This window comes from Arabidopsis thaliana, chromosome 5 (genome assembly GCF_000001735.4).
Source record: "Arabidopsis thaliana chromosome 5, partial sequence".
NCBI classification, from domain to species: domain Eukaryota; kingdom Viridiplantae; phylum Streptophyta; class Magnoliopsida; order Brassicales; family Brassicaceae; genus Arabidopsis; species Arabidopsis thaliana.
Genome location: NC_003076.8, coordinates 4,597,868 through 4,610,550, shown reverse-complemented (window position 1 = coordinate 4,610,550; position 12,683 = coordinate 4,597,868). Strand labels below are relative to the sequence as shown.

General features: G+C 39.5%; 5 protein-coding genes across 11 annotated transcripts; 1 reads left to right on the top strand and 4 right to left on the bottom strand.

The window, feature by feature from the left end:
* Positions 1–102: 102 nt before the first annotated feature.
* On the bottom strand, positions 103–1,806 carry AT5G14280 (DNA-binding storekeeper-like protein). Its single transcript, NM_001343331.1, has 4 exons — positions 1,560–1,806; positions 1,204–1,473; positions 821–1,120; positions 103–685 (listed from the first exon to the last, which is right to left on the bottom strand). Exons 2-4 carry the CDS (start codon positions 1,426–1,428, stop codon positions 305–307), a joined length of 906 nt encoding a protein of 301 aa, NP_001318559.1. The 5' UTR covers positions 1,429–1,473; positions 1,560–1,806; the 3' UTR covers positions 103–304.
* BET9 (bromodomain and extraterminal domain protein 9) lies at positions 1,630–5,943 on the bottom strand. Of its 3 annotated transcripts, NM_001343329.1 has the most exons (11): positions 5,655–5,934; positions 4,269–5,439; positions 4,140–4,188; positions 3,946–4,053; positions 3,559–3,620; positions 3,202–3,268; positions 3,043–3,123; positions 2,839–2,954; positions 2,678–2,744; positions 2,426–2,568; positions 1,645–2,297 (listed from the first exon to the last, which is right to left on the bottom strand). In NM_001343329.1, exons 2-11 carry the CDS (start codon positions 5,376–5,378, stop codon positions 2,034–2,036), a joined length of 2,067 nt encoding a protein of 688 aa, NP_001332743.1. In that variant the 5' UTR covers positions 5,379–5,439; positions 5,655–5,934; the 3' UTR covers positions 1,645–2,033. The 3 variants fall into 3 exon arrangements, with proteins under 3 accessions (NP_568297.1, NP_001332743.1, NP_001190308.1); NM_121431.3 differs by having other exon boundaries at positions 1,630–2,297; positions 4,269–5,943; NM_001203379.1 differs by having other exon boundaries at positions 1,729–2,297; positions 3,043–3,126; positions 4,269–5,938.
* Positions 5,544–5,762, top strand: AT5G14275 (uncharacterized protein; the record flags this gene model as incomplete). The annotated part of the gene is made up of 1 exon (NM_001343330.1): positions 5,544–5,762. The coding sequence occupies one exon, from the start codon at positions 5,544–5,546 to the stop codon at positions 5,760–5,762; it is 219 nt and encodes a 72-aa protein (NP_001332744.1).
* Positions 5,944–6,068: 125 nt separating the features above from the next.
* Positions 6,069–9,647, bottom strand: AT5G14260 (Rubisco methyltransferase family protein). 4 transcript variants are annotated; one of them, NM_121430.4, is made up of 13 exons: positions 9,047–9,647; positions 8,854–8,929; positions 8,487–8,692; positions 8,320–8,406; positions 8,127–8,219; positions 7,758–7,912; positions 7,584–7,668; positions 7,401–7,487; positions 7,210–7,329; positions 6,942–7,043; positions 6,674–6,845; positions 6,509–6,598; positions 6,069–6,303 (listed from the first exon to the last, which is right to left on the bottom strand). In NM_121430.4, exons 1-11 carry the CDS (start codon positions 9,410–9,412, stop codon positions 6,678–6,680), a joined length of 1,545 nt encoding a protein of 514 aa, NP_196930.2. In that variant the 5' UTR covers positions 9,413–9,647; the 3' UTR covers positions 6,069–6,303; positions 6,509–6,598; positions 6,674–6,677. The 4 variants fall into 4 exon arrangements, with proteins under 4 accessions (NP_196930.2, NP_974778.1, NP_851038.1 ...); NM_203049.2 differs by having other exon boundaries at positions 6,078–6,303; positions 6,424–6,598; NM_180707.3 differs by having other exon boundaries at positions 6,078–6,598.
* A 68-nt stretch (positions 9,648–9,715) lies between these two features.
* On the bottom strand, positions 9,716–12,683 carry COP13 (Proteasome component (PCI) domain protein). Of its 2 annotated transcripts, NM_121429.5 has the most exons (11): positions 12,385–12,683; positions 12,087–12,202; positions 11,740–11,986; positions 11,546–11,603; positions 11,369–11,458; positions 11,103–11,168; positions 10,860–10,949; positions 10,613–10,771; positions 10,399–10,520; positions 10,145–10,217; positions 9,716–10,061 (listed from the first exon to the last, which is right to left on the bottom strand). In NM_121429.5, exons 1-11 carry the CDS (start codon positions 12,579–12,581, stop codon positions 9,990–9,992), a joined length of 1,290 nt encoding a protein of 429 aa, NP_568296.1. In that variant the 5' UTR covers positions 12,582–12,683; the 3' UTR covers positions 9,716–9,989. The 2 variants fall into 2 exon arrangements, with proteins under 2 accessions (NP_568296.1, NP_001031881.1); NM_001036804.1 differs by having other exon boundaries at positions 9,792–10,061; positions 10,399–10,771; positions 12,385–12,665.

The window sequence follows — 12,683 nt, the reverse complement described above, 5'->3', positions numbered from 1 at the left end:
AGACACATGTATCAAAATATCTATTTAATCATATATTATATTGACCAAAACAACTTTATAATATCATCTCTTTTTATGATGAAGAAGGACACTGAGGTGTGATGGTAAAAATCAAAGTGAAATGGTACAAATACTTTCCCAAGTAGATCAATCACCAGAAGTTGTAGTAAAGCTAAAGACATAAACCACATTTATAGGTAAATGGTCTATGGCTAATAAGTAGTAAGAAGTAAGAAGTAAACTATATTTTTCAAGCCAATTCCGAAACGACAAACACCAAATGCTGAAATGGCGTTTCTTCATTTTATTTACCATCATTTGCTGCCTCTGCAAGCTTGGCGGAAAATCGAAGCTTGTTGATATTCAATTTTAGTTCCTCAACACATAGTGCTTTCCATTCATTGCTCAACTCTCTTCTTTTACCAGTTCCAAGGTTCATCAGCTTCTCAAGCTGCAACTTCTTTTGATAATCACTTAATCCTTGCGACATCATGGTGGTCTCAAACGCATCCCGCACAGCACACAACACATCATCATCATCATCATCACTCTCTTTTCCAGCAGTCCCGTTCTTCTTCGTAGTTATTTTGTCAACAACAACAACAGCTTCATGAGGTGACTTGCCACTTTTCGCAGCCCCTTTGTCAATTAAGGCCACTTCCTCATCCTCCTCAAACACCTCCTCCTGTGATTCAACAAACCATATAATTGAACAATATCCAAATCATTCTTAAACCACAATTCATTAAGCAAGTTTTATTGTAACAGATTTGACGATTGTGTATCAAAAACAAATGACAAACTCTTATTAGTCACTTACTCCACTCTCGCTTTGATGTGCTTTATCCATAACACCATTAGTGTATTCAGCATCAATTTTACGCCAAATCATCATGGAATATCCAAAAGCTTCAGTTTCACTAGACCTAGTAAAATGTGGATCATTTCCTTGATCGATTTTCTCCATTTGATCAAGGAACTTCTTCTTCAACTTCCTGGTCTTACTCATAAGCTGGCACTTGGAAACTTTCACATGAATGGAACCTTTGACGTAACAATAAAACGCATCCCAATCAATTTTGGATTCGAGTCCTGTTTTAGCTCGAAAATCCACCAATCCCTGAGAATTATAGATATGCCGTTTCAGGAATCGCAACGCAATCAAGTAAATGCAGTAGATAGATGAGACAAAGTAGGAAATACCTTTAAGATAGAGAGCTCGTCTTCTTCGTTCCAGATCCGGTTGCTCGGAGGAGAAGCCATTTTTGTGTTGTGCTTCGTCTTCTTCTTTTTCTTCTTCTTCGTTTCTTCTTCTGTTGCTGTTTCGGAAGCAGTACGTTTTGAAGTACGCTTCTGTGGAGGGTTATCGTCAGAGTCGTCACCACCACCACCAGGTGAAGAGAAACCTAGCTCCGTCGGAGTCGCCATTGTCAATTTGCTTACTTTTATACTTCACAATTCTAGCCTGATTGGCTGGCATGCAGAGAAAAGCCTTAATCAGGATATCAATTACACTAAATCGACTAGCGATAACAACTTTTCATGAAATTCAAACTTACGCCAGAAAAAAAAAACAGACTCTTGAGAGAACAAAAATGTGGTTTCCAAGTTTCAGAGCGACTTCTTGAGTGAAGAAGAAGAGATTCCGAGTTTTCTTTTTATTTTTTCAGCGGTGTAAAAAATCCATTTCCATACAAAACGACGTCGTATTTGACATAAGGCTCTTTTTAAGTTATAAATTCTTTACTGATACAATATACTCAATTCGACAAGAAGCACGAAGATAACCCGTACCAACATCACACAACACAACGCAAAGGGAAAAAGACGATGACCCACTTCTCACGACCATTCCAAGCAAAACTTAACTCATGAATGACTACGTTCCCACTCTCAGTACCAATAAAATCCAATCCTCAGTCTGAACGGCCCTCTCTACTTGAAGCTCACAGTATATGTTTTTTTTTGGGATGGATTCTGGATTCAGAATTCAGATATATCTATTGTTTGGTTTTGGGGATCAGCATACAACCTCAATCAATCTCTCCCTCTTCTATATCTATTTCAGGGGCTGGCGAAGTTAGCGGGTCAGCTTCCTCCTCATCCTCATCTTGTTTCATAAACAGTCCAAGCTGTTCAAGAGGATTACTACCCCCAAAACTGAAACTACGCAACCCAACATCAGGCCCATCCTCCTCCTCTATTGTATTTGTCAAATGGTCTGTGTCGACTGTTTTCAGCAGTTCTAGATCCTCGAGAAACTTTGCGTTCTCATTGAGTTCAACCGACTGCTCCATCTGCACCAAATACCATGAAAACTTATGTTTCAGTGAAAAAATGGGACTAGATATTCCAATTTTCTTAATGATAGAGTTCACCCATTATAATATAGTAATGACTATTTCGTTGTAATGAACATCTTTACCTCCATCAATGCCTGGCGTGCTGCTTCTCTTTCAAGCTCCAGCTTTCTCTTAGCCTCAGCCGCAGCTTCAGCTGCAGCTTGTGCCTCAGCTTTTCTACGAGCTTCTTCAGCTGCCTTAGCTTCTGCTTGTAATCGCGCTTTCTCTGTTAAGAAAGGGCACATATTATAAACTCAGGTTGCAGTGTGCTTTTATCACTTACAACTGGTAAATGTCACCAACTACAGTTGATTTAGCAAATCAAGGAAGCAAACCTTTCTTCTTTTGAAGCTCGAGTTCTTCTCTCTCACGCTGCAGCTTCTCTGGATCTCGAGTGTCATTCTGATCTCAGGAACACATAGAATTTACGAAAAATCAATTCAAAGGTCAAAAAGGACCCAGAATAGTGGGTTGGAACTTGGAACGCACAACAAACCTGGTTAAGAGGTTTCTCTCGGGCTTTCAAAATTATGTCTGCAAATCGGTTCTTCAAAATAGCAGCCCTGTAGCTCTTTTCAGGAGGTAATTGCTTCTCATTCTGAGCACTATTTCCTAGTGTATTAAAGGGTCAAGGTCAAGAGTGAGATGCCACCTCAGACAGAAGAGCAGAAACATTTTTCTGCCATACTCCTTTTCTTACCATCTTGCTGACAATCCGCCTCAACAGAACTTATTTTCTCCGGAGATGCACTTTCCAGCTGATCCAATCCACCAACAGATGCTACTTGTATAAAGCAACAAAACATAAGTTCCACACCCAAAAACTAAACTTTTGACCACTAACAAAAAATCCACTCACATCCTCTTGTTGGGGAAGCGCTTGTAGCTCCATCCAACATAGGTTCAAGATCGATGGTTCCAAGCCCCTGTATCAGCGCAGGACAGGAGCACGAAGAAACAATTAGGTTATCCTAACAAATCTGGGAACCATCAAGTAAGTTGAATTTTATATATATCAGGATTCAAACAAACTATGACATCCATTTCATATTGTTATGGTTCCGCAACAGTAAAAAATTGTGGTCCAAGAGTTCCTCCATATCAAATTATATCAACTTTATGACAAGGTAACAAAGATATCCACATCGACATATGCATTGTGTCGCACCAAATCTCAGTTATTCATGTTTGCATGTTATTCCAGACCACTATATACCTTTGATGCCCTCGGTAAACTTGACATTTTAGGATCACCGGACACACTTCCCAAGCTATTACCTAGATTATATGCATCAAAAGAGGAGCAATCAGTAGTACAACCCAGGGGATAGTCTAATCACCATAAAATCAATAAAGGGAACACGAAAGGCAATTTAGTTTTAGTTAGTAAACAAGTGAATGTAAAAGGCCTCCTAATTTAAAAATTATAAAATAAGTGCGCTAGCAACGTTCACTGCATATCAACAACAATATGGCTCCAAGGCCACTTCTGAGAAAATCTGAGGTCACGAGAGTTTGGAAATGACAAATGTAACAACCATACCCCAACAAAAGTTCTATGGAGAACAAGAATGTCAATATAAACAAGCAAAAGAAAAGATACCATTAGAGTTTCCTAACACCAGATCCTTCTCTATCGTGACAGGAGAAATGCTGGATGTTGGGTGTTCATTTTCACCAATGTCAACAACTTCATCATCCAATTCACTCCCTACAACGAATACAGTAAAAAATGTTACTCTGATTAAAGAGCCAAGCAAAAAACTTTATCGAACCACAAGCAGGCTGTGAACTAACCATCACAATGTTGCATTGATGAATTCCCTGGCACTGATCCATGCAGAAGCTGCAATAGATAAAAGTTTCCCTATTAGCAGTGATGATGCAATTAGATGATTCAAACATGAGATATAGACGAAGATATACCTCTATCTCACAGGGTTCAACACTTGATTTTTTGTTTTGGATCTCACGCAAATGCTCGTCTAAGAGATCCCGCAACTGAAACAAGGCATGGTCACTGAGATCATTAATGTCAATCTCAATCTCATCATCCCCAATCCCTCCTTCATTTGAGTTGTGATCTCTCAAGAAATTTATTAATTGTGCCGGGAACTCAGTCAAGGACTCCAAATCCTTGCCCAGCTTGAGTCTATCCTCATCAGTCATAACCCGTTTAGCAGGATCTACGACATTCTCACAGTCTACTGCAGTGGTCTTCCTCTTCTTAGCCATAGGCACAGGTATTACGATATGTTTTTCCTTATGGGCATCTAAGTTACTCGGTTCAGTATGAACTTTAGTTCCGGATAATTTCTTCTCAAGGGTCTTCCACCTCACTTCGAAAAACTTACGAAGTGTATCAGCCATAACATAAACATCATTACCAGGTGGATTATACGTCATTGCATTGCTGAAGGTAAGCCGAACATCAGCAGCAAACTCTGACGGACAGGAATATGTCCCCGAAGTTAACTTATTCTTCACAGTTCCTAAATCCATAGGATGCTCAATAACATTAAAATAGTCCAGTATATTCAGCTTGACAACATCCACTGGAGTATTGAACACCCAACCATACTGATGTGACATCAATCGTTTCAAAAGCGCCTCGCATTGCTTCATCAGAAGCATAACCGCAGTAGTGACAGGAGTCGGTTTAGAAGCAGCACTTATAGGGTTCACCGTCTTTCCTGGACCCGTGGAACATCGCGACATTCCAAAACTCTTGACTCGAGTCAAACCACTAGCAGAAGAGCTAGTGAGAGCCACTGTTCTAGAAAGCTCAAAATTCTTCTGGAAAACTCGTATTTGTTCCAGCTCTTGTCTTAGCCTACGAATCAACTCCTTCCTATCTGATGATGATAGGCCAGATAAGGGTAATACCATTTTCGAGACACCGAAGGTTTCACCGACCTTTCTTTTTGAACAATTGGAACCCTCTGAGACCCTCGGACTATCAGATCCTTCATCATAATCTCCACCGGGTGCCTCAAAACAATAATCACCAGGGAAACCACCGTTTCTCTCTGTCATATCGACGAAATTGTGAAATAGATTCCCTTAATCTCGTGAAGAGCTCCGGATCAGTCTAATCCTGCAGGAAACGAAACATCTCGTATGACGGATTTGCTTCAGAAAGCTAATCTCCGAAGACTCTTATGACTCTAAATCAGATAATCTCGATCCGATAGTAGATAGATGATTCAAAACCCTAATTTAAGCGATTCAAATCTGAACTCGTCCTGCAATGAAGACTTCGAATTGCCCGATGGAAGTAAACACCAAAATCGTGAAAAGGAAGAAACTCACCGGCTGAACTTCAGAGCAATTGAGAAAATCGATGATCCAACTGAAGCGGAAGACAGAGAATCTAAGAAGAAGCGAAACCTTAGAGGAGTAAAAACCCTAAAATGTTGATATGGAAATAGATAAAAGGCAGAATGACGAATACGACCGAGAGAAGTAGAGAGATAAATATCTGTTGATCTCTTCACTGTCTGATTCCACACTTAACGGTGAATCGGTTAACGAGTTTCGGTACGGGAACACTCAGGAACAATCAATAAACACCGTCGGATTTTAATCGAACAGATCTAGTGACTAGTGTAGTGAGACACCAATAGATATTTTAGATGCGAAGATTTTTATGAGTCAACGCATTCAACGAACCGCTTGCCGTTTTTGTTCACTCTATCGGCTCGTCCTGACGTTTTTGTATCCAATGGACAAAATGCTCAATTTCGTTATTCATTTTTTTTGGAAATGATAAATTCTAAATTTCTAAAACAGAGATAAAACATTACAGAGGGAGTTGGGGAAGAACAAGAAGGTTCATTCATGTATGTACACTTTGAACAATGCGACTTAAGGCTTCATTGTTGTAAGAAAAAAAGGACAATCATATGCTGAAACATTTGCGTGTCAAGCGGCAGATAACGCTCCTAGTACCCTTATCTACCTGCAATTGCAATTTGCAATGCATTAAAACTTTGAAATCATCAACTTCTGAATTCATAAACAACAATAAACCATCTATAAGGAGATAGATTTCGGCTTTGTAGCTAGCAAGAAATCTTACAAAATCAAAATTATTTTGGAAACTTCCTAGTCATGTTTTCGAGCCGCAAAGGATCAGATCTAGACTTGTACACACAAAAACTGACCGTAGTTAAGCGACCTCAGATTGTAATGATCAAGGACACGACCAAAAATTACTCCTGCCATGTCCCACAAATTGCAGCTACAACACGAACCTGAACCAACATAGTTTTAGAAGGTCAGAAAATATTAGTTATTAAGTGAGAGAGGCAGGGGGCAGAGATACGTGCCTTTTTATTTCAAGGAAGGAGCATATGGTGCTGGGCATGGAGAGATGGCTGTATCGGGCAACTGATTTAAAAGATCAACTGTTGTCGTAAGGCATGCAACTAGTATTTTCTTCTCCAGTTGGACAAGCCGGGTTGCAACTCGCTTCCTAGGACTCAAACTAGGATCTGCCAACTGTTGATTGGGAATTCTATCAATGTCATGTCATGCAGGAAAACCAAACAAAAAAATGTGTTTGATCTGTAGCGATCACAAAGTCTAAAGACATACCAATGCATCATCTTCTTTCGGAGTAGTAGGGTAGCCAGATAACCGTCTCATGAAGTAATTAGCAAGCTGATCTAGTACTGCTCTTTCCATACAAGGGCTCATCTACAAAAGAGCTTGAGAGTTAAACCTTTACAAGTGTGTCAACAACTTTCTATGTAGCAGTAACATTGGAGGCCTCACATGTAGGGACTGAACATTTGATGCAATCAAGGAAATATCAAAGATTACTTAGAAAAAAGTTTTGCCAGGTCACTCATCCTCTACCTACCGGACAAACTGGACCTTGGGATGAAATTACTGACTGCATTTCAGAAGGATCAGACATGTAACCCAACCGCAGGTAGGGAAGCATGTCTTGAACAGCTTCTCTTTCTTTTCCCACACGAACCTGAGATGGATGCAAAACCAAAATCAGACAGAACATCTCAAAGTAGACTTGTTGCCATGGGAAAGTCATACCTGAAATACTTGTTGGGATAATTTTCCGTTCCTTTGAGCAACCATTCTCTTGTCCTGGTATTGAGGATCCTCAGTGTTCAACGCTGCCTTGAATGTGTATGACGCATAAAACATGCAAACAGTGAGGAATTACATGAACACTACACTAGTGTTTACAGTAACGCAACAAAGTTTTGTAATTACCTCAACTATTACTCTATCATAAGGGTTATCCTCATCAACAAATCCATAGTTCAGAAGCAATTTCGCATTTGGTTGTGGCCCACACCTTCAAATAAAGGAGGAAATGCAAAAGTATGAAAAATAGATCAGAATGAAAAAGCTAGCTGTAGGAAGCAATTTGGCTTACAGACGCACCAGACAACTATAGGATCCCCGGCCTTATATGGCCTATCTACCACGAGTTCAACAGCACCATCAACAGCAGTAAGCATTGCCTTGCAGTTGGAACAATAGGCCAACAAGGGAGGACCAAGAGGAACCAAAGCAAACCGACGAGCCAAACCGACATTCTGAGTACAAGAAGAAGCATAACAATCTAAATTAGAAGAAGCAACAAGCACCACCTGACTACTTGCTTAAATGATGAGCTGCAAGCTAAACTTTAGATTCAGCGATAGAGTAATAGAGGTAAGACCATATTATTATATTTTACTCTAACTATTCTTTCAAATACAGAAAGACATTCAAGTTGTGAAAAGTAAACCCCAAAAGAATGAAAATTACTTGTAAATGCACCACACATGACTGAATGGCAACAAATGCCTGTTTGAAAATCTCAAATGAAAAAGCTTCAGTTGGTATGTCAAATGGGTATTGCTGCAAAACACAAATAAAATGGTGTAAGTCCGAGGCCGATGTTTAGCATTCCATATATTAAAATGACAAGAAGAAGCCGAAATCGTAGGTAGCCAAACACCTGAAACAAAGATCCAGCCATGAACCAGACAGTGTCAAGCTCATTGTATTCTCTTTTGATCCCTTCAGCCCTCTCAAGAACTTCGGCCTGAACCATGTTAAAGAAGTTAACCACTAAGAACCCACTATACTAGTTCATCACACGTCCGGCATATACTAACGCAATACCTTGGTAGGACTACCAGTTAGGTAATCTAACTCAGCCTCTGACCACAGCAAAGGGGATTCCGCATCTAACTGACCTCTTCCTCTTTGACGATCAAGTTCTCTTATATAGGGATACCATACTGATTTCTTTCCTTGTTTCTTCTCATACATCAAATACAAAGCTAGACAAGCCAGTTCGGATAATTTGTTCGTCGTCAACAGTTCAGCTGTGTGATAAAGAGAGTTTATATGGCTTCAGACAAGAATCAAAACACCCGTAATCCCACCCTTATCTAAGAGAAATCACAAAGTCTAATCCAAATATTATAGTGCATAACTGATGAAGTAGCTTTATGGAATAGGAAACATAATAGAGAATGTCTCATACCAATAGTCTCGTTTCCCAAAACTCTTTCCAGAGTAACCACCAGAGAATCAGGAACTGAAAACGCCACATCACCCTTCTGTAAAAGACAGGTAATTAGGAAAAATTTACCATCAAAACCCGGAAATTGATACTTGGAATACCCTATGGAACTGTGTATAAGCAAATAAAACTGTTGAAATGCTAAGTCAACCACCTGAAGATCCTCACTAGCAGCAACATAATGTATAGGTTTATGCTTCTGATCATGAGCTGGTCTCTCCTTGAGAATAACCTTGCAAGGTGGCAACCCATTCTTATCCATCCAAAACTTCAAATCCTCGGAGTCATCTCCTTCCTTCTTGCTCGATACTTTGCTCTGCCTCTCGTCTTCCTTTGGTGAACCGCTCGCGACTAAAGTATCTGAGCTCGAAACGCACAAGCTTCTTAGATGAACCGATCGCGATGAAGAGATCAATTTATTGTTCCTCCACCGAGGAAGTGAAGAAACCCTAGAAAGTGGGAAAGAACGAATTGGAAGAGAGACGCATTTCGTATGGAAACATGTGATAACCCCTTCCATCGGAATTATCAATTCCAAAATTCCGATTATGTCGAAACGTAAAGATTCTCCGGCGACGATTCTGAGGATTTTGCTCCGTTCTTCTTTTGCGTTTTCTCAGATTATTTTTTTCATTGAGGATAAGAGAGGGAAATGGAGAAATCAGGTTGAAAACGAAATGGGGAAGATGCGACATAAAAAATGAGTAAAGAAATAAAAATCTACGTGGCGCTTAGCGAGAATGGGCCTGAAACTAGCCCACCACAACAAGGAGTCTATCAGATTCCCCAAACGACACGCAGTTAAAAACGAGTTTGATACGACGCCGTTGAGACTTCTCTAACCCTTGCAAATGATAAAACGCTCGCGTAAGTTAGCACGAGAGATACACGCGCAAGGGGAAAATTTTTTAAGTAAAAGGGAAATAAAAGATTTGAGGGTCCATAATGGTCTTCTCTACTTGTTGGCAATTGTGACAAAAATATGAAACTTTTTAAACCAACAAAAATGAACAAAGAAATCAAAAGTAACATTCTCAAGATTCACACTACGGTTGTCTTTGAGCCAAGTTTTGTTGGTGCTTCTCGACTTTCGCTGTTTACATGGAGAACTTCTGAGGAACAGTATCGAAATCGTCTCCAAAGTCGTACCTTTGTCTTTCCCTTCCTACCTGAAAAAAAGTAGTCAAACGGCTTAGTCAGAGAAACATGGGTTTCCAGGACAGAAGACTAATGGAATATGGTATTAAATTACCTTTCCCAAGTATAAAGGGTCACATGATAAGCTCTCATCCATGGCTAAGAGATTCTTCGACAGACCAATAGTCCTGAAATTTTTATCAAAACACATAACTTGTTTGATGCTACTACTTTCCTTTGGCAAAACAGTCATCTCCATATCAACTTGATTCCAAGTGCTAATTATGCACTCCTTATTACGAGTTTCAACATTCAAGCAATGTTTCCCAAAAAAAAACCATATCAAAACACTTAGTTCTGTAGACATACCTTTGTATAACAGAATCCATGATCTCAATCATCTCACTAGATTTGTACTGCTCAGGGTCCTCCAAGAATCTGACCATCCCGTCTTTCTGGTTGATAAGGGCATGTATCTGACCATCCTGGATCTGCAGGTTTGTAAAGAAAAAAATGATATTGTCCAACATACCAGTTAAACTAATAAAGCTAGCTTCCAAAAATCAAGTGTGGGACACAATACCATCTGAAGCACATGCATTTCCGCCTCCTTAGCATTACCAAGTTGGACCATGTTGGCTATATCTTGAAGCGACAGGGTCAAGTACTTCTGTGTCAATCTCAGAATGTTACGCTTGTAAAGGGATGACACTGCTTGCTTAACTAATCCAAGGTTCTTATCCTGAAAGAGCATTTCGCCCAAGTTATGGAAGGGGATGAATATTTAATATTGGTACAGAAACTATGGTAAATGTTTAGAGGCAATTTACCTCTTCAAATTCTGCATTCCTGGCCACAACCAATGCCTCTAGTTCACCAATCTTCCCGTCGTTGTAACAATTACCCAGTTCAATGTAAGGCTGAGAAAAGGGTGAACGATAAAATCATAAGCCTGAAAATAGATTTAGCTGGTATGGAGTACAAAACAACTGAAATCTTTGGACTGAAGTGAAAAAGGGACCAGACTCCATTCAAACATGAAAAATACAACTAATGATCGGGTTCAAACTTACTCCGGTATAGTTCTTGAAGCTCCTCTGTGCTGCTGTAGAAGCACACTTGGGGAGAGTGTTAGTAAACTGCACAAGTAAAATCAAACAAGATTATAAGAAAAACATCATAAGATTAACCAATGCTTGAAATTAAAATCAGACACAGGATGTAATTGTGAAACCAACATTTCTCAAAAACATACAGTTGATTCAGACTCGTGCAATATGCTCCCATGACCGAAAACTAGATAAACAAAGAAAGTAAAATATAAAGAACACAGCCTTACCTGCCCATTGTGAATGAGAGACACCAATATGTACTTTTTGTACGCCTCAAGAGCTATGGCATTGACTTGATGCATAGGAGCAGTCACAACCTGATACAAGTACTTAGGTTGAGTTAAAACTAAAACGAAAGTCCTTAATGTATAAAAAGCACGTAAGAAAAAATAAAAATGCCTTACATTGTAAAGAAGCTCTAATGCTTTCTGAAATCTCTTCAGTCCAATACAAATCATTCCCCTATCAAAAGTCCAGGTAATCAAGGACCAGAATAAGAAAATACTATAAAACAAACCCAACAGGGATGGATTTAATGTGTTTACACATCTATTGATCAAAGGAAAAAAACAGATAGCAATGAGGAAAAATTGCTTACCCATAATAGCTATAGAGAAAAAAGTCTCTTGGCTGGTCAATCTCCACGATATCATCACTAAGAATGGAGAAACCAGATTTGTACGATTTCGCCTGCAAACAGAGTTGAAGAACATCTGGATGCAATGCAGTCAAACGCTTGGAGGAGACCTGAAGCTTCTGAACAGCGTTTAACAGTGGCCCTACTCCTCGCAACGGATCTCCCAGTGCTATAACATGGTCTTTCAATATCTTACAAAGAGATACAACTGCAAAATCAATATAATAACATCATCCATCTCCCCAAAGAAAAAAGAAAAGAAAACACATTAAGACAAGATAAGCTCTCATTAAGTGTCAGTAAATTACATTTATAGCTCGCCAAACGAATCTGCCCAGCATCACAAGAATTGATGAACCGTGCAATTATCGGTATCTCATAAGCAGCTTTCTCCTTCGACACTGGACCACAGGTAAGAACCTCACTGTAACAATCAAACCATACAAAAAACTCAAAGATCAGAAATCGAATAACATAGACAATTCTCCTTGTTAAACTTCGACCTAATCACACACATCAAGTTCCAATAACCAAAATCATCAATCAGCCTCAAAGTATACACAAACTAGTAACAAAAACCTAATCTACCAATAGGTTAAAACTCACAGGAAATACAGGTAACCGAGAGAGTGCTTCGAGGCGTCGAGCTGGTCAAGAGTAGAGAAATTAACACCTGGTTCGGCTCGGAGCGAGTCTTGAGCTCCTCTCAAAAGATCGTGAAGTGCAGATAAATCCTCTGGACTCCCCGATAAACCTTGGATTGACGTTATCACAGCCTCCACCGAGTTCACAGCTCCGATCATCTTCGATACTAAGACGAAAACACAAAAACCCTAATCGATCGCCCTTTTTCTCCCTCTCAAAATCTTTTGCTAAACTGTTTGTTTAATTATCTCTGGATCTTC

Excerpts from the sequence above, each read along its gene's own strand:
- AT5G14280 (NM_001343331.1), bottom strand. The coding sequence starts at position 1,428 with ATGGCGACTCCGACGGAGCTAGGTTTCTCTTCACCTGGTGGTGGTGGT. Across the intron at positions 1,121-1,203 it reads ACGAGCTCTCTATCTTAAAG|GGATTGGTGGATTTTCGAGC; the intron begins GTATTTCCTACT and ends TATAATTCTCAG. Across the intron at positions 686-820 it reads CACATCAAAGCGAGAGTGGA|GAGGAGGTGTTTGAGGAGGA; the intron begins GTAAGTGACTAA and ends GTTGAATCACAG.
- BET9 (NM_001203379.1), bottom strand. The coding sequence starts at position 5,378 with ATGACAGAGAGAAACGGTGGTTTCCCTGGTGATTATTGTTTTGAGGCA. Across the intron at positions 3,621-3,945 it reads GGTGTTAGGAAACTCTAATG|GTAATAGCTTGGGAAGTGTG; the intron begins GTATCTTTTCTT and ends CATATAATCTAG. Across the intron at positions 3,269-3,558 it reads GTTTACCGAGGGCATCAAAG|GGGCTTGGAACCATCGATCT; the intron begins GTATATAGTGGT and ends GCGCTGATACAG.
- AT5G14260 (NM_121430.4), bottom strand. The coding sequence starts at position 9,412 with ATGGAAGGGGTTATCACATGTTTCCATACGAAATGCGTCTCTCTTCCA. Across the intron at positions 8,407-8,486 it reads TAACTGGTAGTCCTACCAAG|GCCGAAGTTCTTGAGAGGGC; the intron begins GTATTGCGTTAG and ends AACATGGTTCAG. Across the intron at positions 7,330-7,400 it reads TATCCCAACAAGTATTTCAG|GTTCGTGTGGGAAAAGAAAG; the intron begins GTATGACTTTCC and ends CATCCATCTCAG.
- COP13 (NM_121429.5), bottom strand. The coding sequence starts at position 12,581 with ATGATCGGAGCTGTGAACTCGGTGGAGGCTGTGATAACGTCAATCCAA. Across the intron at positions 11,169-11,368 it reads CTCTCATTCACAATGGGCAG|TTTACTAACACTCTCCCCAA; the intron begins GTAAGGCTGTGT and ends TTACTTGTGCAG. Across the intron at positions 10,062-10,144 it reads ACCCTTTATACTTGGGAAAG|GTAGGAAGGGAAAGACAAAG; the intron begins GTAATTTAATAC and ends ACTTTTTTTCAG.